This window comes from Pelobates fuscus, chromosome 3, assembly GCF_036172605.1.
Source record: "Pelobates fuscus isolate aPelFus1 chromosome 3, aPelFus1.pri, whole genome shotgun sequence".
Classification (NCBI taxonomy): domain Eukaryota; kingdom Metazoa; phylum Chordata; class Amphibia; order Anura; family Pelobatidae; genus Pelobates; species Pelobates fuscus.
This window is the reverse complement of record NC_086319.1, coordinates 278,750,392-278,770,935: the sequence shown is the minus strand read 5'-3', so window position 1 is coordinate 278,770,935 and position 20,544 is coordinate 278,750,392. Positions and strand designations below refer to the sequence as shown.

At 38.3% G+C, this 20,544-nt stretch overlaps 1 protein-coding gene across 2 annotated transcripts in view; it reads left to right on the top strand.

The window, feature by feature from the left end:
- Positions 1-2,016: 2,016 nt before the first annotated feature.
- LRRTM4 (leucine rich repeat transmembrane neuronal 4) overlaps positions 2,017-20,544 on the top strand; it is a 504,939-nt gene continuing 486,411 nt past the window's right edge. For both annotated transcript variants that reach the window (XM_063448627.1, XM_063448628.1), the window contains exons 1-2: positions 2,017-2,631; positions 5,386-6,932. In XM_063448627.1, the coding sequence (XP_063304697.1) occupies positions 2,628-2,631; positions 5,386-6,932 (1,551 nt within the window). In that variant the 5' untranslated portion in view covers positions 2,017-2,627. The remainder of the gene's footprint in view (positions 2,632-5,385; positions 6,933-20,544) is intronic.

The following is a 20,544-nucleotide window of genomic DNA, read 5'->3' as shown; positions in this document are numbered from 1 at the left end:
CTTTAAATTTGTATTTAAGACATTGTAATCCTGTTCAGACAAAACAAGGCCTGCATATGAGTAGAAACAGAAACATTGTTTCATTTGTCTTCCTTTTGGTATGCTTTCTCTGCGCTGTCTGCCAGGTGTTAAAGATTGAGCATACAACAGTGATTGACTGGGAGCCAAGATGGTGGCTCCCAGTTGCAGGATAAAGAGATGCAGCCTGGAGAACCAGAATCTCATGTTTAGGAGCTTACATTAGCTCTCCTGAGCTACGTTCTGCCGTTTAGGGCTGGCTCATTGGTTCAGAATGTCAGCTTATTGTTCTCAGCCAACGAGTAAAGCCCTGCACCCCCTGGCTCGGCTCAGATAGAGCTCTCTGGCATTAGTAGTGGAGGCGAGGAGCACCATTCTGGGGACCCTAGGTAAAAAGTCAAACCATTCTAAAACTGTTTGACTATTTACATTGCGGCTGCCAGGGTGCATTGAACGTTTCTTTAATGATTTTCAAGGATAATATGGAAGAACATGCTTCTTATCATTATGCATGCAAGCAAGCTGTATTACTTGCTTAGATAAAATATATGAGTAATCTTACATCACATATTGTTAGTTAGTGGCATTACTTTTGTGGCAGCTGTCTTTATTCTATGCCTCACTATATGAGACCTATTTTACATATGTATGGATAACCATTCAAGCTATAAAGAAATGCTTATTCAAGACTACGTGTATAAACGGGCTGCTTTTTGCTGTCATAATTTATTTCATGTTTTTACAGTATCACTGTGCCTTCGTATTACTTTTTAGATGCAAAACAAAAATAATTGCAACACAAATTCACTCTTTATAATTCTAGATTGTATATATTGCATTATCATTGACGAATAATGTAATAATAAATTATTGAAAGCCATGGAGATGTGAAGAAACATTGCAATTTATTTTGATCCTTGATGTTATTTAATATACTGGAAATTTGATATATTCACGTAGGCTGTTAGCGTTTGCTCTGTTGACTTTTCATATTTATTATTATTGTACATTTCTCCAAGCCTAATACAAAGGGACAGAGATACATAAATATGAATGGGAGTAAGGCTTTTGGACAGTGCGAAACCATGAGCAATATTACGCCTACTAGGCATCTTGGCTTCTCATTGCATTGTCACGGAAGAATACGGCAGAAATGCCTATGAATATGAATGCAAGATTATTTTGAGGTCATTTATCAAGACAAGAGGTAACATATTGTACAATTAATCGTTGGCATGCCAAGGGGAGCAATGTGTACTGTTCACTGCACCACTCCTCCTCCTGGCACATAAAAGGTTAATAGCTACCAGCTGGCAGACATATTTTACTCCTAATTAATGGATCTTGGTTTATAGCACTTGATATTTTATTATTATTTTAATAATTGCTGTTTATCCGGTTGGACCCTTTTTCACATTATCCGCTGCGATACATGTTTTTAAAATCAAGGACCTCTTAAACTGATTTGACATTGGAACCAGCAAATTTTGAGAAAATCAAATCTGCTAGATGGGAAGTACTTCGAGATTTTTAAAGAGAAAACTAAATGAAAAACATAGAGAGAAAACATCAGAGGAAGTACAACTCTCACTTTACAGCATTACACTTCTGTGATCTAAGTAGGGTTATCAGACATGAATTATTTATTAAAGGTTTAACAAGACAAACCATGTCTGAATTGCATCTTTGCCAATAATACCATGTTTTAAATCAGACAGCACTCTATGAACCTCTGACGTATAATCCATTCATCAAACGCACAAATGGTTCTCAGAGGCGAAAGAGTTAATTGAATTTTGTGAAAGAGAGAGAGGCCCTGCATTGCATTGCAATGACAGACTGTCTTGTTTGTGGCTTCTGTCTGTCTCCTCTTCTCTTTCCAGCAGAGGGCACTCAATTGCTAAAACTATGGCATTAGCAGCAAGCTTTTGAGCATCAGCAGTCTCAGGGAGAAAAAAAAAAAAGGAAAAAAAAAAATATTCTCTTGAATCCCAGCTGCTTCCAGCACAGCAACATAGCAGTGTAAACCTGCACAGCTCTATGGAAAAACCTAAGTGGCACTTCTTTTAAACTTGGGGTACCAGACGCCCCAGTGTGGCCCTTATTGCTTCTGACAGCATAAAGGAGGAGGTAGGATTGAGGATGGATTGCTAAGGATGGCAAGCGACGACAAGAAAGGCATGCTAGGCATTGCGAAGATATTGCACAGAAGTTGTACACCTTACCTAGCAAGACTGCGTTCTCCACCATATATTGCTTTCTAAATCTAAGGATTTCACTCTCATCTGAAGACCCCCTGCCCTGTCTTGCCATAAAAAAGAGAGAACTTCTCACCTCTCCCCCTTTTTTTTTTTACTAAATCTTATTACCAGATCTGGATTGTGTCTTTTCTTTGAAGAAAGAAAGGAGTTTAACTTTGCGATAAAAATACATATCTTCCTATATATGTATGTTGATCAAAGGGTGGTGGGGGAGACACCCCAGCCTTGTTACAGGATGCTTTGACACTAAGACCTGTAAGAGCCATGAAGGAATTGCTGCTTTGTAATTAAGAGGAAAAAATATATATTCCGGAGACGAAAGAAAAAGGAATTGCTGGATGACAGAGGATGGGTGAGTGAAGTTTTTCTTTTGCTGCTCACAAAAGGGCTGCCCATGCATGTGTCTGCAAAAGGAAAGACTAATGCTAGTTACTGTATATTTATCTTGATTTACATCCCATTATTGTATCTATAAAGCCTACAAGGTAATAGCTGTAGAGAAAATGCAACAAGAGAATATATATATATATATATATATATATATATATATATATATATATACACACACACACACACACACACACAAACACACACACACACACACATAGATACATACATACATACATATACTATATATATATTTGTAGAGATAGTGGATTTTATTTAGAAACATATATATACATATATCTAAGTGTGAGTATAGACATGTTGAAATGGGTGAGTGTGTGTGTGGTGCATGCAGTAACACACACATATGTTTTTATACCTATATACATAGATGTTTAGAATCCAGGGTTTAATTATACAGATAGACATAAGCTAGTACTTGTCAGGATTTACACCTGTAGGTAATAGATGTGAAGGTTTAGTACTTAAAGTCGAGATGTTTAGCACATTCAAAAGCTGAATGCAATGTACAGTGTGAATGACCATGCACCCACTAACTATATGTGCTAAGTACACATATGTACCCCCCTCAACACAAACACCTATAATACACAACGCTTACGATAACATCTTTCCATAAAAGATTGATCAGACATGGTACTCCCTGTTTAGTGTTTGATGTGAAGCTGCTCATGGATGTTGGGGGTCTCCATTTCTCTAGTTCTCCAGTCCATCTCCACATCTCTAGTTCTCCAGTCCATCTCCACATCTCTAGTTCTTTGTCCATTTCAACATCTCTAGTTCCCCTGTCCATCTCCACATCTCTCGTTCACCTGTCCATTTCCACATCTCTAGTTCCCTGTCCATTTCCACATCTCTAGTTCCCCTGTCCATCTCCACATTTCTAGTTCCCCTGTCCATCTCCACATCTCTAGCTCCCCTGTCCATCTCCACATCTCTAGTTCCCCTGTCCATTTCCCCAATCTTTAGTTCTCCTGTCCATCTCCACATCTCTAGTCCCCCTGTCCATTTCCCCATCTCTAGTTCCCCTGTCCATTTCCACATCTCTAGTTCCCTGTCCATTTCCACATCTCTAGTTCTCTGTCCATCTCCACATCCCTAGTTCCCAGTCAATTTCCACATCTCTAGATCCCTGTCCATCTCCTCTTCTCTATTTCCCTGTCCATCTCCACATCTCCTGTTTGCTGAGTGCATGGTACAGGCACATTTGCTCTGCCTTAGCTGTATTGTATGTGAATAGCAGCAAATAATGTGGGGAACCATTCTGGGTGCATACACAAGCTTCTTCCCCAGTGCCAACCAATTCTTCCATGCATCTGAATCCAAGGCATTCATTACACAGTCATAGAGGAGAAAGTCATACAGAATCCTCTTTAGTAGCAGACAACAGGAAAAAGCCAGCTGGGGCTAAGCCATTTTAACCCTTTCCAAACCTTCACTATTCTAGAGGCATTTTATTATGATATTGCCAGCACTCAGGCAAAGTAAAGGTTAAAATAGCCAGGATTGTATTCTCAGAAAGAAAGTCCCAGCATTTATAATCTGTTTTAGCCTGCCATGCTGCTAATATTTAACCTCTCTCTTGCAATGCTTTTTTCACTGATCTTCTCCCCAAGCAAATATTCCACTTGTCTACCCACGTTTCTGGTCTTGTTCCAAACATTGCCAGCACAAATAGCCAGGTTAGACACTCTCTCAACTTCACATGTGATGAATGTAAAGGATGAATGTATTGTCAAATGCAGTGTGCGGGGGTGGGGGGACAAACTTCTTAATAAACAGATGTATTGTGTGTTTGGTGTGAGTGCATATGGAAAGGGATGGGAAGGTGGTTGATCAAGGGAACCGCAAAGACACAGATTGGGTTAAATCTCTAAACCACAGCCTCAAGAGTATTTAATTTGGCTTCTCATGTGCCAGTGTAGTGAGCAACACATCCCTCGCCAGTGAGTTAAATGGTTAACTGCCTTTTAAAGGGTTAATAGATCCCTCATTAGGAGCAACACCACGCAAACACTGCATCATTTTAATTAAATTCCAGGCACAAGGGGATTGTATTCAGGAAACAGGACAATTCATTCAGAGTCAATCCTTTCCTCTTCCTTATGCATTGGTAAGAGTATTCTTTTTTGCATAAATTTTTACAAATCCATTCATTTGAACATCATATTTAGGTTTTATCAACTGTGTTCCCTCCTTGCGTAACACATGCATTCTAAACTGCTTTAATAGCTCCATTAGATGTATAACATGAGTCTGAGAAATATAATTAAATTAAAATTGCAAGTAACCACCTTTCAGAGGAATTCTTCCAATTCTTAAAATATGCCCTACACAAATTACAGCAACACAGCACATCGTCAGGGCTTTTTATAATCTGTTAAAGAATCTGGAATGTGTAGTGTGATACCTGCATAATAAGGCGTAAAAATCCCAAGTCAAAATATTCAAGTCTTAATTTTACATAAAGCAAAGGGAGTTTGTGCTTCAATAAAAAGAGACGTATCTCTATGCTGTAATGTATAAATGGCTTAGACTGAATTGGCTTTCTTTTTTTTATTTGGTTAGGTTTAATTAAAACAATTAATCTCCACACAGCTTAAGGGATTTTTTAGCGAGGGGTTAAGAGAACTTGCTCAGTCAATGCCTCTCTTAAGGTTTATAGCTTTTCAATGCACGTTTGTTTGCAATATTGCAGGTTTCCAACTGATGAATCAGCTGAAAGGCATGAGTTTAACAGTGATACTTCTGCCTGCGCTCATGGTGGTGATGGTTGTGGGGGCACAGAAAGCTTGTCCAAAGAATTGCAGGTGCGATGGGAAAATTGTGTACTGCGAGTCCCACGCCTTCAGAGACATCCCTCACAATATTTCCGGTGGCTCCCAGGGACTATCCTTGCGTTACAACAGTATCCAGAAACTGAAGTCCAACCAATTTTCTGGCCTTAACCAGCTGGTCTGGCTATACCTTGACCATAATTACATAAGTACAGTAGATGAGGATGCTTTCCAAGGTATTCGGAGGTTGAAAGAACTTATCCTGAGTTCTAATAAAATTACCAACCTGGCAAATGCCACATTTCACCCTGTTCCCAACCTGCGAAGTCTGGATTTATCATACAACAAGCTGCAGACACTGCAGTCAGAACAGTTCAAGGGTCTCCGCAAGCTCTTGATACTGCACCTGCGTTCCAACTCACTGAAAACTGTACCAGTCAGGGTTTTTCAGGACTGTCGCAACTTGGATTTTCTGGATTTGGGTTATAATCGACTGAGGAGTTTGTCTCGAAATGCATTTGCTGGTCTCCTCAAACTCACTGAACTTCACCTGGAACACAATCAGTTCTCTAAGGTGAACTTTGCTCACTTTCCCCGCCTTTTTAACCTACGCTCTCTTTTTTTGCAATGGAACAGGATCCGTTCCATCAGCCAAGGATTAACCTGGACTTGGAGTGCCCTACACAACCTTGACTTGTCAGGAAATGACATCCAGAACATAGAGCCTGGAACTTTCCAGTGTCTCCCTAACCTGCAGAAGCTTAACTTGGATTCCAACAAACTCACTAATGTCACCCAGGAAACCATAAATGCTTGGATATCTCTGACCTCCATAACACTTTCTGGAAATATGTGGGAGTGCAGCAAAACAATATGCCCTCTGGTCTTTTGGCTAAAGAACTTCAAGGGAAATAAGGAGAGCACCATGATTTGTGCTGGCCCCAAGCACATCCAAGGAGAGAAAGTTATTGATGCGGTGGAAACCTATAACATCTGTAATGAGAGCCCTATGTTAGTGACTGAAAAAGCTTACCAGACCACCAAAGCACCACCAAAACCACAGTTTGTACCCAAGCCAACAGTATACAAGTTGGAAAGTATCCCACCTACATCCTTTACCCCAAGCCCTTCTCCAGAACTGCAGACATCCATGGCTGAACAAGAGTATGAGCATGTTTCTTTTCACAAAATAATTGCTGGGAGCATAGCCCTTTTCTTGTCGGTGGCAATGATCCTGTTGGTCATATACGTATCATGGAAACGTTACCCTGCAAGCATGAAGCAGCTACAGCAAAACTCAATGATGAAGAGGAGGCGAAAAAAGGCCAGAGAGTCAGAGAGACAAATAAACTCTCCGTTACAGGAGTATTATGTGGACTACAAACCATCCAACACTGAACCCATGGATGTATTGGTTAATGGATCTGGACCCTGTACATATACCATCTCTGGTTCCCGGGAATGTGAGGTATGAAAACACGAAACAATTCAAATTCTAAACATTTTTGCTGCTGTTGAAAGTCGAGGTAAAAAAAAAAAAAAAAAGTTTTTCCACTCTCTAGGATAAGTTATGAGGCTGATAGATATCCATTTTTAAGAAAAAAGGAAAACAAAAAAAAAAGTTTATTATTGTCCATTTGGGGTTTTTAATCCTGGTTGATGTAAAGGGTTGGTTTCTTTGAAAGACAGTGGAAAAAAGACAAGGTTATTTTTTTATTTATTTCTTTTATTTTTTTTCCTGGGAGCTGAGAAATGGAGGAAGTCCGTTCAAGGATGAGATTACATTTGAATAAGCCTTTTCCGATGACAGGAGAGAGTGTTTGCCAAGTGGGGCAGATAGGGACAAAACTCTTGAGTTCCCTTAATGAAAAGGGTATTCTGTGCCTGTAATGTGAATTGTTTTCCATTATCCCACAGCCTTTTTTTATGGACTAATGAAAGGATTTATCCCATAAAACCCAGGATTGAAAAAAATTATAATAATTATAAAAAATAGTAATGCTTTCTGGATATCAAGAGGAACTAAGCCAAAGATGCAGACCTGATTTGCTTGTTTTATGGAAAAAAGAAAAGCACTGTTTTCCGTATCAGCATTTTGATATGTTTCAGTAATATGATTTGCCTTATGGAATAAGACAAGACTGCCTTACTTGCAAACAATTGACAGTCACACCTTTTTCGCGGACCACAAAAAAGTATATATATAATATATATATACATACATATTTATTATTTTAAAAGCAAATAATGACAAAGCCTCTTGCAACATAATGTCAAACTGTGTTGGAAAGTCAATCCTATGATCTGTGCAGAGAACTGAGAAATCTACGCTGATCCAACTGGCCGCGGAGAGGTTAAAAAAAAAAATCCTTTCAGTATTCCACACCTGAACGCTCAGGGATTCTAAATTCTTTTAACCCATTCTGTACAGAAGGGGTTAATTGAGCATTAGCAAATGTCACATGTTTTGTTGATTACTTATTAGTAATTAGGGAATTTGGAAATACAAATAAAAATGTGATTTTTTTTTTATTACTATTTTATCTCTCCCACTCCCTCTTTTCTTTCTAGAGTGTGTGATTATATATATTATTTATGTATATGTATGGTATATAAATATATATACATATATATATATATATATATATATATATATATATATACATGGTGTCTACCTATCTATCTATAGGTTGATAGATAGATCGATAGATAGATAGATAGATAGATAGATAGATAGATAGATAGATGGATAGATGGATAGATGGATGGATAGATAGATAGATAGATAGATAGATAGATAGATAGATAGATAGATAGATATGAATTTTCTAATATGCAGCAGGGTTTTCTTGTTTAATCTATGTATTTCCATGGGAGTGGGTAGAGGTGCCAACAATACAGCATACATGTTTCTGGAAATCAAAAAGTCAAACTAGACATGGACTAACATTGTCAAATCCATGCAGAATGATTAGCTATGGTATTTCTGCATGAAACATGGCAATTGTAATAATTTGTGTTAAATGCATAAAAACAGCTAGCAGATATCTTAATGCCACCTATTGGTGAAAAGACATCTAGGAGACTTGGATGCCACTTGCCAACTGATGTACCCTGAATACATTGCCCTTTTATTGTGCTATCTATTCGACAGCTGTTTGAAAATTGGTACTGCCAAATGGATCTAGTGTACAATGTGTCTTAATACATGCTCTAGACTTATCTCGTGTGACAGAAGTCATCCGTCATTCCTGTTTACAGATAATACATATATCATAATAAGAAGAACAAGCTTCTGTGTGTTTTTTCTTCTATTTCTATAACAAAAGTAGCTACTAATGGTATGGTGGAATAGGACAGCGGGATACTTGTAACATATGTGATGTTAATTCCATTGCTGTGTTTTGAGGTATGACCTTCCAAAGGGCTTGACCCTTGATGAATACAAATGATACATTTAGTTTAATTTTGTACATTAGTACATCTAGATCATGTTTGTTTACAGCACATCCTTAGTTATTGAATGTCCATTTTTGGAGAAACATGTACTGGTGTAGGGTAAGATTGCATATTTTAACTCTAGTAGAAGAAATATTTCCAATGTCAATGTTTTTATGAAAGCTAATGTTCTCCTGAGGTGTGTAACATTATCAGTAGGATTTTTCAAATGTTTGATTTAGCACAATCTGCCAAACGATATCCTTATTGTACCAATGCAAAGTAATTCCAACACACCTGCGCATGGTCAAGGCATATATCAGGGCACAATAAACCATTGCTGTAACATCAATAGACCTCCACTTTGATAGGTGTCATAAAAATGCAGCATTCATATTGGCAGCCATGCTCTCTTATTGGACCCCTAAACCATTTCGAATGATCATATTTAAAGGTTTGTGTTGGATAAATGTCCTCCACCTTATCATTCCTTTGTACATAGCGTAGCACAAATCCAAATTTAAGGCTGCGAGGTATGTGTAATATTAACTGTGCTCACAGACGTGATTGGATTAAAAATGGGAGCATATATTTAGCGTCCTAGCATAAATAATCTTATCAAAGCGAAGAAGCAATTAAAAAAAATTGTTTAATCACTATTCATATCTTAACTGTAAGGTCTTAGTGAGCTGCTTATCAACTGTAGTTATAGCATCAAGGAATAGGCTCAAAAACTGTTGTGATCAGACGTACAAAAACCTAAGACATAAACACCAATATAAACCAAGGGTCTGCCCTGTCCTTTACTATGGAAATAGGACATTTTTATTGGTTAGGTTAGACATTATTTATTTGTAAATGCAGCGGTGTGCATGACAAAGGTCATGTGCTTTTATTGGTTTGTGTTTAAAGGATTTAACTGGGAAATATGCCAGAAGTTAATTTTACTTTGGTTTTCAAAAATAAATCTTAGCTAGCTTTTGAGAAAAACAAAGACCTTTACCACTTTAGTCCAAATCATTTTCCCAATAATGAATTAATCTACAGTATATTAAACAGGCAAACAGATCAGGCATAGCTTAATAGCTCACCCTAAATGAAATATAGAGTCACTTAGACTTTGTTTTCTAATTACAAACATAACATATTTTTAGTTATTTCCCCATTCTGCTATCTTCCTCTATAGAGCTCTGTGATATTTGTTGATATTTTCCCAGTACTACTAGCCCAGCATAGATAAAAAAAAAAAAAAAAGAGAGAGAGAGAACGGACCTTATATCCTTAATGACTTTGGTCGTATAGGATGAATTGTCAAAAGCCAAACAAACCTCTGAATGAATTTATTTGTCATACAGAATATAAAATGGAATTTATTATTTAAACATTAATTTTGTATGAGTGAAACATTTTCAAAATTTAGCTCTAAGTAGTCAGTTGCAAAAAAAAAAAAAAAAAACAATTTTAGATAGTCAGAGCTTAGATATTTTAGCCGTAAATTCAATTTTCAGTCCACTGTAATTTAATGTCTAAAAAATAAACTCCAATATGTTTCTTTTGAGACTGTAGCTGTTCAATAAACTAATTTTGCCAATGTGACTTATTGCCTCTACCTGAGAAGCCAGTATAAACGCCAGCTCCATGCATTAATTAATGCAGATAACAAGAGATGATACATTATTTCTTTTTTTTTCTTCAGATTATATAAAGTGAGCAACTTTCATGCATTATATTTAGGTATAATGTGGTTTATTCTAAGGACCCTGTTATACAACCCATGTTAAAGAAGAACAGTCTTGTTGGTAGTGGTTCCTCTTTCCCTTATGCAATAAATAGAAATGAAAAGCTTACAAAAACTAGGTGTAGACCAAAATTGTGTGTAAATATGCATGCATACGTACCTCACTCCCCTTCCTGTCCTTTAAGATATCCGCCGTTCTGTGATACACTAATTGTATACCTGAACTTCAGGCATTATTTCCCCATGGTCCCTAAACTGTGCAATCAGTCAAGGCCAAGTACACTTTGCATGAGATGGCAACTCAATATATATTTCTTTTTGTATTCTTATATAAGATATTAGAGAACAGCAAAGGGAAAACTGAAAACAATTGTATTTCTTTACACCATCCCTCAATGAATAATGATGCTAGGCTGTACTGTTGGCTCTTACTGACTAAACATAGCAATTTACCTCTTTAGGCAATTTGAACAACTTCTATCCTCACTTTAAACATAGTTCATCACCAGCGTTTCTATAGCTCTTGCATGCACAACTACTGTTGGGTATTACTGGGTAATTCTGTAAAGTATGGTAAATTAAAAAAGGAATAGCAACTTTAACAACGTTTAGGCTAAAAAAGGTAAATCAAAAACATTCATCCAGTTTCACAAATTTGGCCTATAATTGGTCAAACGGGCCTAAAATATTTTTTTTGCTATTTAGTGAATAATTGCACTTGTATTGAACCTTCCTTTGTTTCTTTGCTGTTTACACAGTTTCTATCTCTTGTTTGCTGAGGTAATAGGTTTGAAATGGTGTGTCTATGCTGTATGCGCTAAAAGAGGTCTTATCCCTACAACGTAGTAATATCTCTAGTAAAAAGAAACAACACACAACATTGAAAGATGTTCATAGTAGAGAGTTATTCAAATATCAGCGTTGGTTTCAACCAGGTGGTGTCCTCTGGTACATTGTGGTGTAAAGGGCAGATGCTTGGTGCATGTACCAATAATGCTTTTGCCTTTTAGTATCAAAATTGAGTTGGCACATCCTCTTATTATTAAGACATTCAATAAACTCAAGTGTAATGTGTTATGAGTTAACTGGTGGTCTTATAAAAAAGAGCTTTGTGTTTTTGACCAAGCCATTTGCATATACACTATGTATAATGACATTTAACCCAACTGCTACGTAGATGCACAATGTTTATGGATATCTAAATGAAGAAAATAAGCCAATAACAAGGCCATATAAAATATTCCTCATATGGACTCAAGTGTAGAAATGCCCAGAATTCCAGACTGCTGGTTTATCTAGATTTATAATTGAATATGCATGATACTGTAGAACACCACATTGCTGTCCTGAACATAAGGAGAGGATGCCACACTGTCCTCCCCTGCATAGTCTCATTTTTAAGATGAACCTCCCCCTATTCGAATCAACATATCTGTATTCAAAACATACGTTGTGTATCTATCCATTTCTATTTATCTCTTTCATATGGACTAGTACAAAAATGAACAAATAGCAATGTTAGTAAAAAGACTATCTATCTATCTATCTCTTTATCTATCTACCCATCTATATGTATGTCTGCCTGTCTATCTATCTGTCTTTCTATTATCTATCTATCTATCTATCTATCTATCTATCTATGTTCACATTTTGAAGATGACTATGAATGATTGGGGTTAAACGTCAGGTTAGTAGTTGAAGGCCCTGTGGATGATTTTATAAATGTGCCATTCTATTCATGTTTTAGCTACTGTGAGAACCGAGAGCATGTCTGTGTAAAAAGGGCAGCACACCTTTGTTTTACGCCTGTCAATAGGTCACCAGTACAGGAATGGTCAGCCTGCTTCTGTTGCCATGGAATCCAGGGTCGAAATCTGGTGGCACAGCCAATGATGGCTAATATACAAGAACAATAATGATATATTCGTAATTGAAAGCATATTATTCTAGGTAGGATAATAATGTCTTAGCCTCATACATATGGAGCTTGTCAGATCTGCCAAAAATTAACTCTTGTGGTCTATATGCAATGGATCATCACAGAACATAAGCCTTCTGTGCTGTCGAGGTTAACAGGAAGCAGGATAATGGTAGATAATGAAGCAGAAATCCCATTACAAGGTCTGAATACATAAAGACATTGTGGTTTATTCACTAAAGTGCCACAGCCATTATCAGTCTGTAATGCCATTCGCTTAAATGTCCTTTAAGTATTGATAATGACTCAGATCCATAGCAATGTATTCCATAATAATATTCCGCCTTGCCGGAGTGCAGTGACCTTATATACAAGATTACATCCCTTAAGATTTAGATCTGTCTTTCATTTAATGCTTTTCAAAAGCCAGGGAGTTCAAATGTAGTCAGCTATGTATTGAGACTATTCAGACTGCAAACTGCGGACAGCTAAATGTACGTATGCATTCAATGTAAATGTGTGTATGTATGTACTTGTCTGCTTTATGAATTCACCTGTTTATGTATACATTAATCATTAACCTTCTGAATGCCAAATACATAAGCCAAATACTGCAAGGCATGGCTTGGATGTACAGGCAAGCATACATATACACACAAATAATTGTATATATATTTATATAACAATATCTTACTTTTTTTATTTTTTTAAGGGTAGGCAAAGTTTTCTTCTGACTCCGTATTAATAATAAATCTCTCATGATTCAGTACAAAGTTTTTAATGCATAGAGTGAAAGGGCAGGTCAGGATGCTATGAGTGTAAGGTGAGGGCAGGGACACGTCCAGCCTGGATAATAATGATCCCACCATAACAATGTCCCAGTAGAAAGACAATGACAAATGAGACTTAACATTGGATTTTGTTTTGAGATTTTTCTTGCTTTTGTTCTTGGTAGTTTATTTGTATGTGAAATAAAGAAACACATTAGAGGTGGGTAATAGGTAATGGGACAGAGGGGAATGGGAAAGAAAAAACAAGAATAAAAAAAAAAAACCTCAGGCACCATAACAACTTTATCAAAATTGACTGAATTCCATTTTTAAAAAAGTGTTGAATGTGTAGAATAAAAAATACAAGAGAAGACCCAGAAAAGGATTAAGCTCTCACAGGGCTCCAATAGTAAGATTCCGTAGTCACTCCCCCCCTTTATTCTTCGTGTGGGGATGGTTAATGGTGCCAAGCAAATTTATAGTTTCGGGACTCCTGGGCCACACAGCTGCCTAGGGTTGCCTTGTGATTGACATTGCTCTAAAAATACCTGAAAAGAGAGTAACTACAATATATATAACAGTGCAAGTCTTCTAAGCATAAATGATTAGCATGCAATGTCATCCAACTGATATGAAGACTTCTTAAATTACATTTACTGTTTAATATTTTGTAGTGTCAGCATGTCCATGTCAATAAACCTGTCAGGCAAGTAGGAAATTGATGCTACCCTATAGATCTTGTGAAAATAGACAGATATACCTCACCTTTAGAGTAATAACTTTTACACTGCAAATGTTTTTCAACATTATACAATTAAGTGTAAAGAATATACTAAGTATTGGAATAAGCATAGTTTTCAAAAGCGTATTGCACCATTTGATGGCAGGCAAACATTGTATTTACATATGGAACAGTTAAAATGAATGTGATCTAACTTTAGTCTCACTTTAATATATTTTTTTAGATAACTTTTCAAATGAATTTTTATTTTTGGATAAGATTTGTTTTAAAAAATATGAGAGTATAAACAATATATTATATATAAAAGTATAGAAGTATATAAAAACAAAAAACTAAATATGAAATAGTTTTTTCAAAGCATTACATAATTTTAACTGTTTATCGCAACATATTCAATTATTTGTATTACTATATTGATTCCATGTAACATATAAAACAAAATAGTATCTATATATATATATATATATGTATAAAACAAAATAGTATTTTGGGGTATATATATATATATAGCAGAGAAGTTGATCTGGACCTCCACGATCTCTTCCTATTGGATTACCACAAAGCCAAGCAGATTCCGAGGGGCTCTAGGGTACATAACATATCAACAAAAGGAAGAATGAAACCTAAAGTAAGGAAGAACTGGACATGATACTTAATAAGTGCTCTGTGGATTTAATGTTAGTTATAATCCAAGATGTCAAGGAAGATTTACAAGACATCAGATTGAAGATACAGCAAGTAGAAAGTGAATATGCAGTTCTACTAAATTCACAAGAAGGTATTGCGCAACAGATAAAACTGAATGAGGAGGTTTTAAAGTATAAGAATCAACTAGTCAAATTCAAGCGACAAAAGATGGAAAGAGTACGATTGGATTATAGCGAGAATCAAGTATATAGATGGTTAACATCAAAGACAAAGATCAAGGCGTTTCCGTAAGAAAATAGTCAAGCCTAATATCTCCACCATAGATATCACCTCGGAAGAATCCGCCTCTGAAAACGAGAGTACCACGACACAGAAATCAGTAACTTTTTTAGAGGTCAGCGAACCATCAGAGGCAACCCCGCCATGCAAGATCACAAGGAGCAGTCGGAGAAACGGAGGAAACAAGTCACAAGGAGAGGCCAGAGGGGGCATCCCCATTGGTCTCAGGGACAGACTTCCTCTCCAGAAATAATTCCCATTTTCAACTTATCAGACAGGGAACTGACCAAAGGGGAAATTGATATTCTGAATAAGGGTCTCTCATTTATCCCCACCATGACGGCCAATAGTTTTCAATGGGATAGGAGACATCCAAGACACTCCAACCTCTCTAAGGAACAGAGGGACATGGTACGGAAGCTATCACAAGATGCAACCATAACCATCCGCCCGGCAGATAAGGGAGGGGGAATCGTGATATTGAACTATAAAGATTATGCGTTGGAAATATACAGACAGCTGGAAGATGAGAATACCTACCAAATTCTGAAGCGGGATCCTACTATGGATATAGCACAGAAAATACATGAAACCCTCACATTTGGATTAACAGCAGGATATATCGACATACAATTATTCCAATTTCTTACTCTAGACGTCTCGAGCTTGTATACAGTAATACCTCACGAAGGGGGAATAGAAGCGATGAGAGAATTGCTCTCAGAAACCGAGCATTATCACGGACCCCCATCGAATACACGCTTGAATTACTGTCTTTAGCCCTCAGGAACAATTACTTCAGATTCGAAACTAAGTGGTATTTTCAAAAAGCAGGAACATCCATGGGGGCGGCAATGGCCCACATGTATGCTAATTCGTACATGTATCAGTTTGAGAAGGAACATATCTTCAAAAGACACTTGCAGTATATCCTGAAGTACTTTCGGTATATAGACGATATACTGATTCTATGGAGGGGCACCACAGATGAAGCACTAAAGTTAGTGGAAGATATTAATGAGTCAAATACTCCTATTCATGTAACATCACATATTCATGACCACAAGATACAGTTTCTGGATCTGGAAATATTATTGGAACAAGGGAGAATTGAATATCAAATGTATACTAAACCAACGGATCGAAATACCTTGCTCCATTATGAAAGTGCCCACCCCAAACATGTTAAGGACTCTTTACCGTTCTCTCAGTTCTTAAGAGTTATAAGAAATAATTCGGGCACCATTCGGTGCGTAGAACAAATACAGCAAATCTACAACAAATTTGCACAGAGAGGTTATACACGAATAATACTTGATAGAGCACTTAGAAAAGCTAGGGATTACATAGCTGGGGGTGTGACACAGTCTCAGAATAACAAGGCTAGAATTCCCTTTCCAATGACATATAACGTGTCTACTACAAAAATTTGCCAGGAAATTAATACAAATTGGCATATCATGGAGAATGACAAAAGTCTACCAGAGAGCTTTCGCAATAAACCAATGTTTTCTTATAAAAACAACAAAAGCCTGCGGGACCTTTTAGTCCAGACTGATCCAGTCCAAAGCTATTTGCCGGTAAACAAAAATGCAAGTAACAACGGATGCATAAGATGCTTAGGTTGTGTGACCTGTGGTCACCTCATTCAGTGCAAGAGTTTTAATCATCCACATACAGGACAAATTTTCAAAATCCAACATAGGATCAATTGTCGTACTGATTTTGTAATTTACAAATTGCCTTGTCCATGTGGGCTTAATTATGTCGGGAAGACAGAAACTGCCCTCTGCGAGAGGATAAGAGGACACAGGTCCAGCTTTAGATTAGCCTACAGGGACAATAAGACTGACAAACCAGTTGCATGACACTTTCTGGAAAAAGGCCATCCCCTCACATCACTGAAATGCGTGGCGATAGACCATGTTCCAGTCTCAAGAAGAGGTGGCAACAGACAAGAACGATTATTACAAAGAGAAACATGGTGGATTAAAAAATTGGGAACACTAGCCCCAAATGGACTTAATGAAAAATTGTCATATGTTGCTTTCTTATGATAAAGATAAGGGGGTGAGATATGCTGTACCAGGATTGACAGTGAAACATATGATGTGGCCTTCTGCCTTACAATGCCAGCCCCTTTTCAATTATTTAAATTCTTCTTCATTTTTAATTATCATTACATTTTTGTATGAATTTAAGTATTTAGAACATTTTATGCTTTATGTTTTTCTTAATAGGACTTCGAATTCAGGTCTTTGTAATATCATACATGGTGAGATACTTTCCCGTTTAAGGGCAAGTATTAATGTGATTATTAGGATGCCTATCTCTCCTCATCATTTGGTCTGGACTTTCCTTACATAGAGCTATAATGTGTATTGGACCATATAGTTTAACTGATTATTATGGTGTTGGCTTTTTTTGCACTTTGGGCACTTATCACTTTAAATTTGATAGAAATTTTTAGCACTGTTTCACACTTTAGTTGGTATGCATTTGCACTTTGTTGCAAATATTGGTGTCTATTTTGATATTGATTCATATTACATGCAGGTTTTCTGCTACTTGCCCGTTACACGATTATAGACACATCCTTATGGATGTCTTAATATTAAGTGCATCACTATAGAATCATATATGCATTGCCACTTTATTAATAATTTTGACGCTATTTTGATATCGATTTATATCACAAGTAGGATTTCCTCTCACCTGCTCGCCACATGACTACAATTACATTTGTCTGGATGTTTTGTTTTATTTCATAGAATCTTATGAGTAGGTCACTTAACACTATTGGTCCTATCGTATGAAATAGGCATTTACATATGGATTCCATATGAGATATAAATTGCACTAATAGGTCTTTTTGGTCTGTTCTGTGTTAGTATCCCTTTGATGAATTACTTTATTTTTTCCTTATTCAATATTGACAGTACATGTAATAGTGATATAGTTAATATGGAAAGGAGGAGGAGATGTATATATGTGCCCATATCTATTTATTATTCATCCCATGATAGATATTCATATAAGTAAGGGCAGCTGACAAATCCTCTCCCCGAGCGTGGGTCAGATTCGGAGATCAGGAGAGATAAGCCAGTAGCGCATGCGCTGGCGTTCCCATGACAACTGGGAACGCCGTTATTCAGGAAGTACCCGAGAGGAGGATTGTTAGACGCAGATAGCGTCTCGATCTCCGTAGTAACGACATTACGTGATAACGTCATTTACATCACGTGCTCGCGCTAGCGCAAGTGGGAAGGTGCCGATCTCCGGTGATGCCTGATTAGACGCTCGAGAGGAGGGGAGGTCAGCCACTTACACTTAAATTTAAGTCTTAATTTGATTGATGTTCCTATTTAAGCTATGTAAGTTTCATTTATGTTTTGTATGGTGTCCTGAGGACGTCCTGAACTGAATAAAGAAAACTTATATTATTGAGAATTCCTGGAGTGCCGGTATTTCTTGGATATATTATTTTTGCTACCAGAGCACCAGGTACCAATTTACTGTTTTGTTGGAGTGCAAGAATTTTTCCCGTTTATATATATATATATATATATATATATATATATATATTGTAATTTGTCATTTGAAACAAAATATTATTTTAATCCATGTCTTTGTTTCAATGTTTTAGTAATAATGTAATTTAGACTGTATAGCAAAATCCATGGTTTAAAATCCATGGTTTAGTACATGGGTACCCACAGTGGCGTACACATGACCTATGGGGCCCCGGTGCGAAAATTGATCCGTGGGCCCCCCCCCCCGCACGCTTACTCTGCGCGGGCCGGGGCCGCAACACATGGCGGCGGGCACCTGGTCGCAGGGGTTGCAGGGCTGCGACCCCTGCGACCGCGGTATGTACACCAGTGCATGCAGATGCACACACACTTAAAGGACCACTACAGACACCCAGATCACATCAGCTCAATGAAGTGGTCTGGGTGTCAGGTCCCTCTAGTTTTAACCCTGCAGCTGAAAGCATAGCAGTTTCAGAGAAACTGCTATGTTTCACTGAGGGTTAATCCAGCCTCTAGTGGCTGTCTCACTGACAGCCGCTAGAGGAGCTTCCGCGATTCTCAGACACTGAACGTCCATAGAAAAGCATTGAGTAATGCTTTCCTATGGGCGGTTTGAATGCGCGCATGGCTCTTGCTGTGCATGCGCATTCGGAGCTGAGAGGCGGAGGGATCCCCAGCGCCAAGGGAGTCCGGCGCTGGAGAAAGGTAAGTGCTGAAGACACGCACATACGCACTCTCACGAACAGACGCATACACACTAGCTAACACACGCATACACACTAGCTAACAGACACACACATTTACTGACAGAGACACACTCAGCGACAGACATACATACACACTCACAAAACATACACTCACTAACAGACATCAAACAGACTCACTAATACAAACACACTCAGTAACAGACACACACAGTAACACACTCACTGACACTCACTAGCAGACACACTCAACAGACACACTCACTGACACACACTAACACTCACAGTAACACTAACACACACAGTAACACACACACTAACACTAACACACACACTAACACTCACAGTAACACTAACACACACGCTAACACTCACAGTAACACAAACACTAACACACACACTAACACACACACTAACACTCACAGTAACACTAACACTCACACTAACACTCACAGTAAAACACACACTAACACTAACACACACAGTAACACTAACACTAACACACACACTAACACTCACAGTAACACTAACACACACAGTAACACTAACACACACAGTAACACTAACACACACACTAACACTCACACTCACAGTAAAACACACACTAACACTCACAGTAACACTAACACACACACACACACACACACACTAACACATTTTTTTTTAAATTTAATCCCCCCAGCCTCCTTACCTTTTGGAGTGCTGAGGGGATTCCCTGGGGTCCAGTGGTGCTGCTGGGCTCCTGGGGGGCCGGTCACCCGGCGGGCGGGCGGGCGGGCAGGCAGGCAGGCGGGCGCGCGAGGGAGCACTCTCCCCTGAGTGCTTCCTCTTCAGCTCCCTCGCGCGCCGCGTACTGATACCGGCGCCGGAAGATGACGTCATCTTCCGGCTCCGGTATCATTGCGGTGCGCGAGGGAGCTGAAGAGGAAGCACTCAGGGGAGAGTGCTCCCTCGCGCGCCCGCAGGACCGGCCAGCCGGTTGACAGCAGGGCCAGCCTCGGGGGGCCCGGAGGTGGCCGGCTCCTGGGCCCCCCAGGAGAAGAGGCTGGCCAAGTGACATACATACCGGGTTGCAGGGGCGGCCGGGCCCCCTGGTGGGCCGGGCCCGGTCGCAGCCGCGACCCCTGCGACCCTGGTATGTACGCCACTGGGTACCCAAAAGGTAGAGATCTTCATATGTTTTAAGACTACAACTTCCATGATGCTTTGTGAATCTGAATTAATTCTGAAGCCGTGCAAAGCATGATGGGAGTTGTAGTTCTACAACATCTGGAAATCTACCTTTTCAACACCCCTGGTTTATATATATA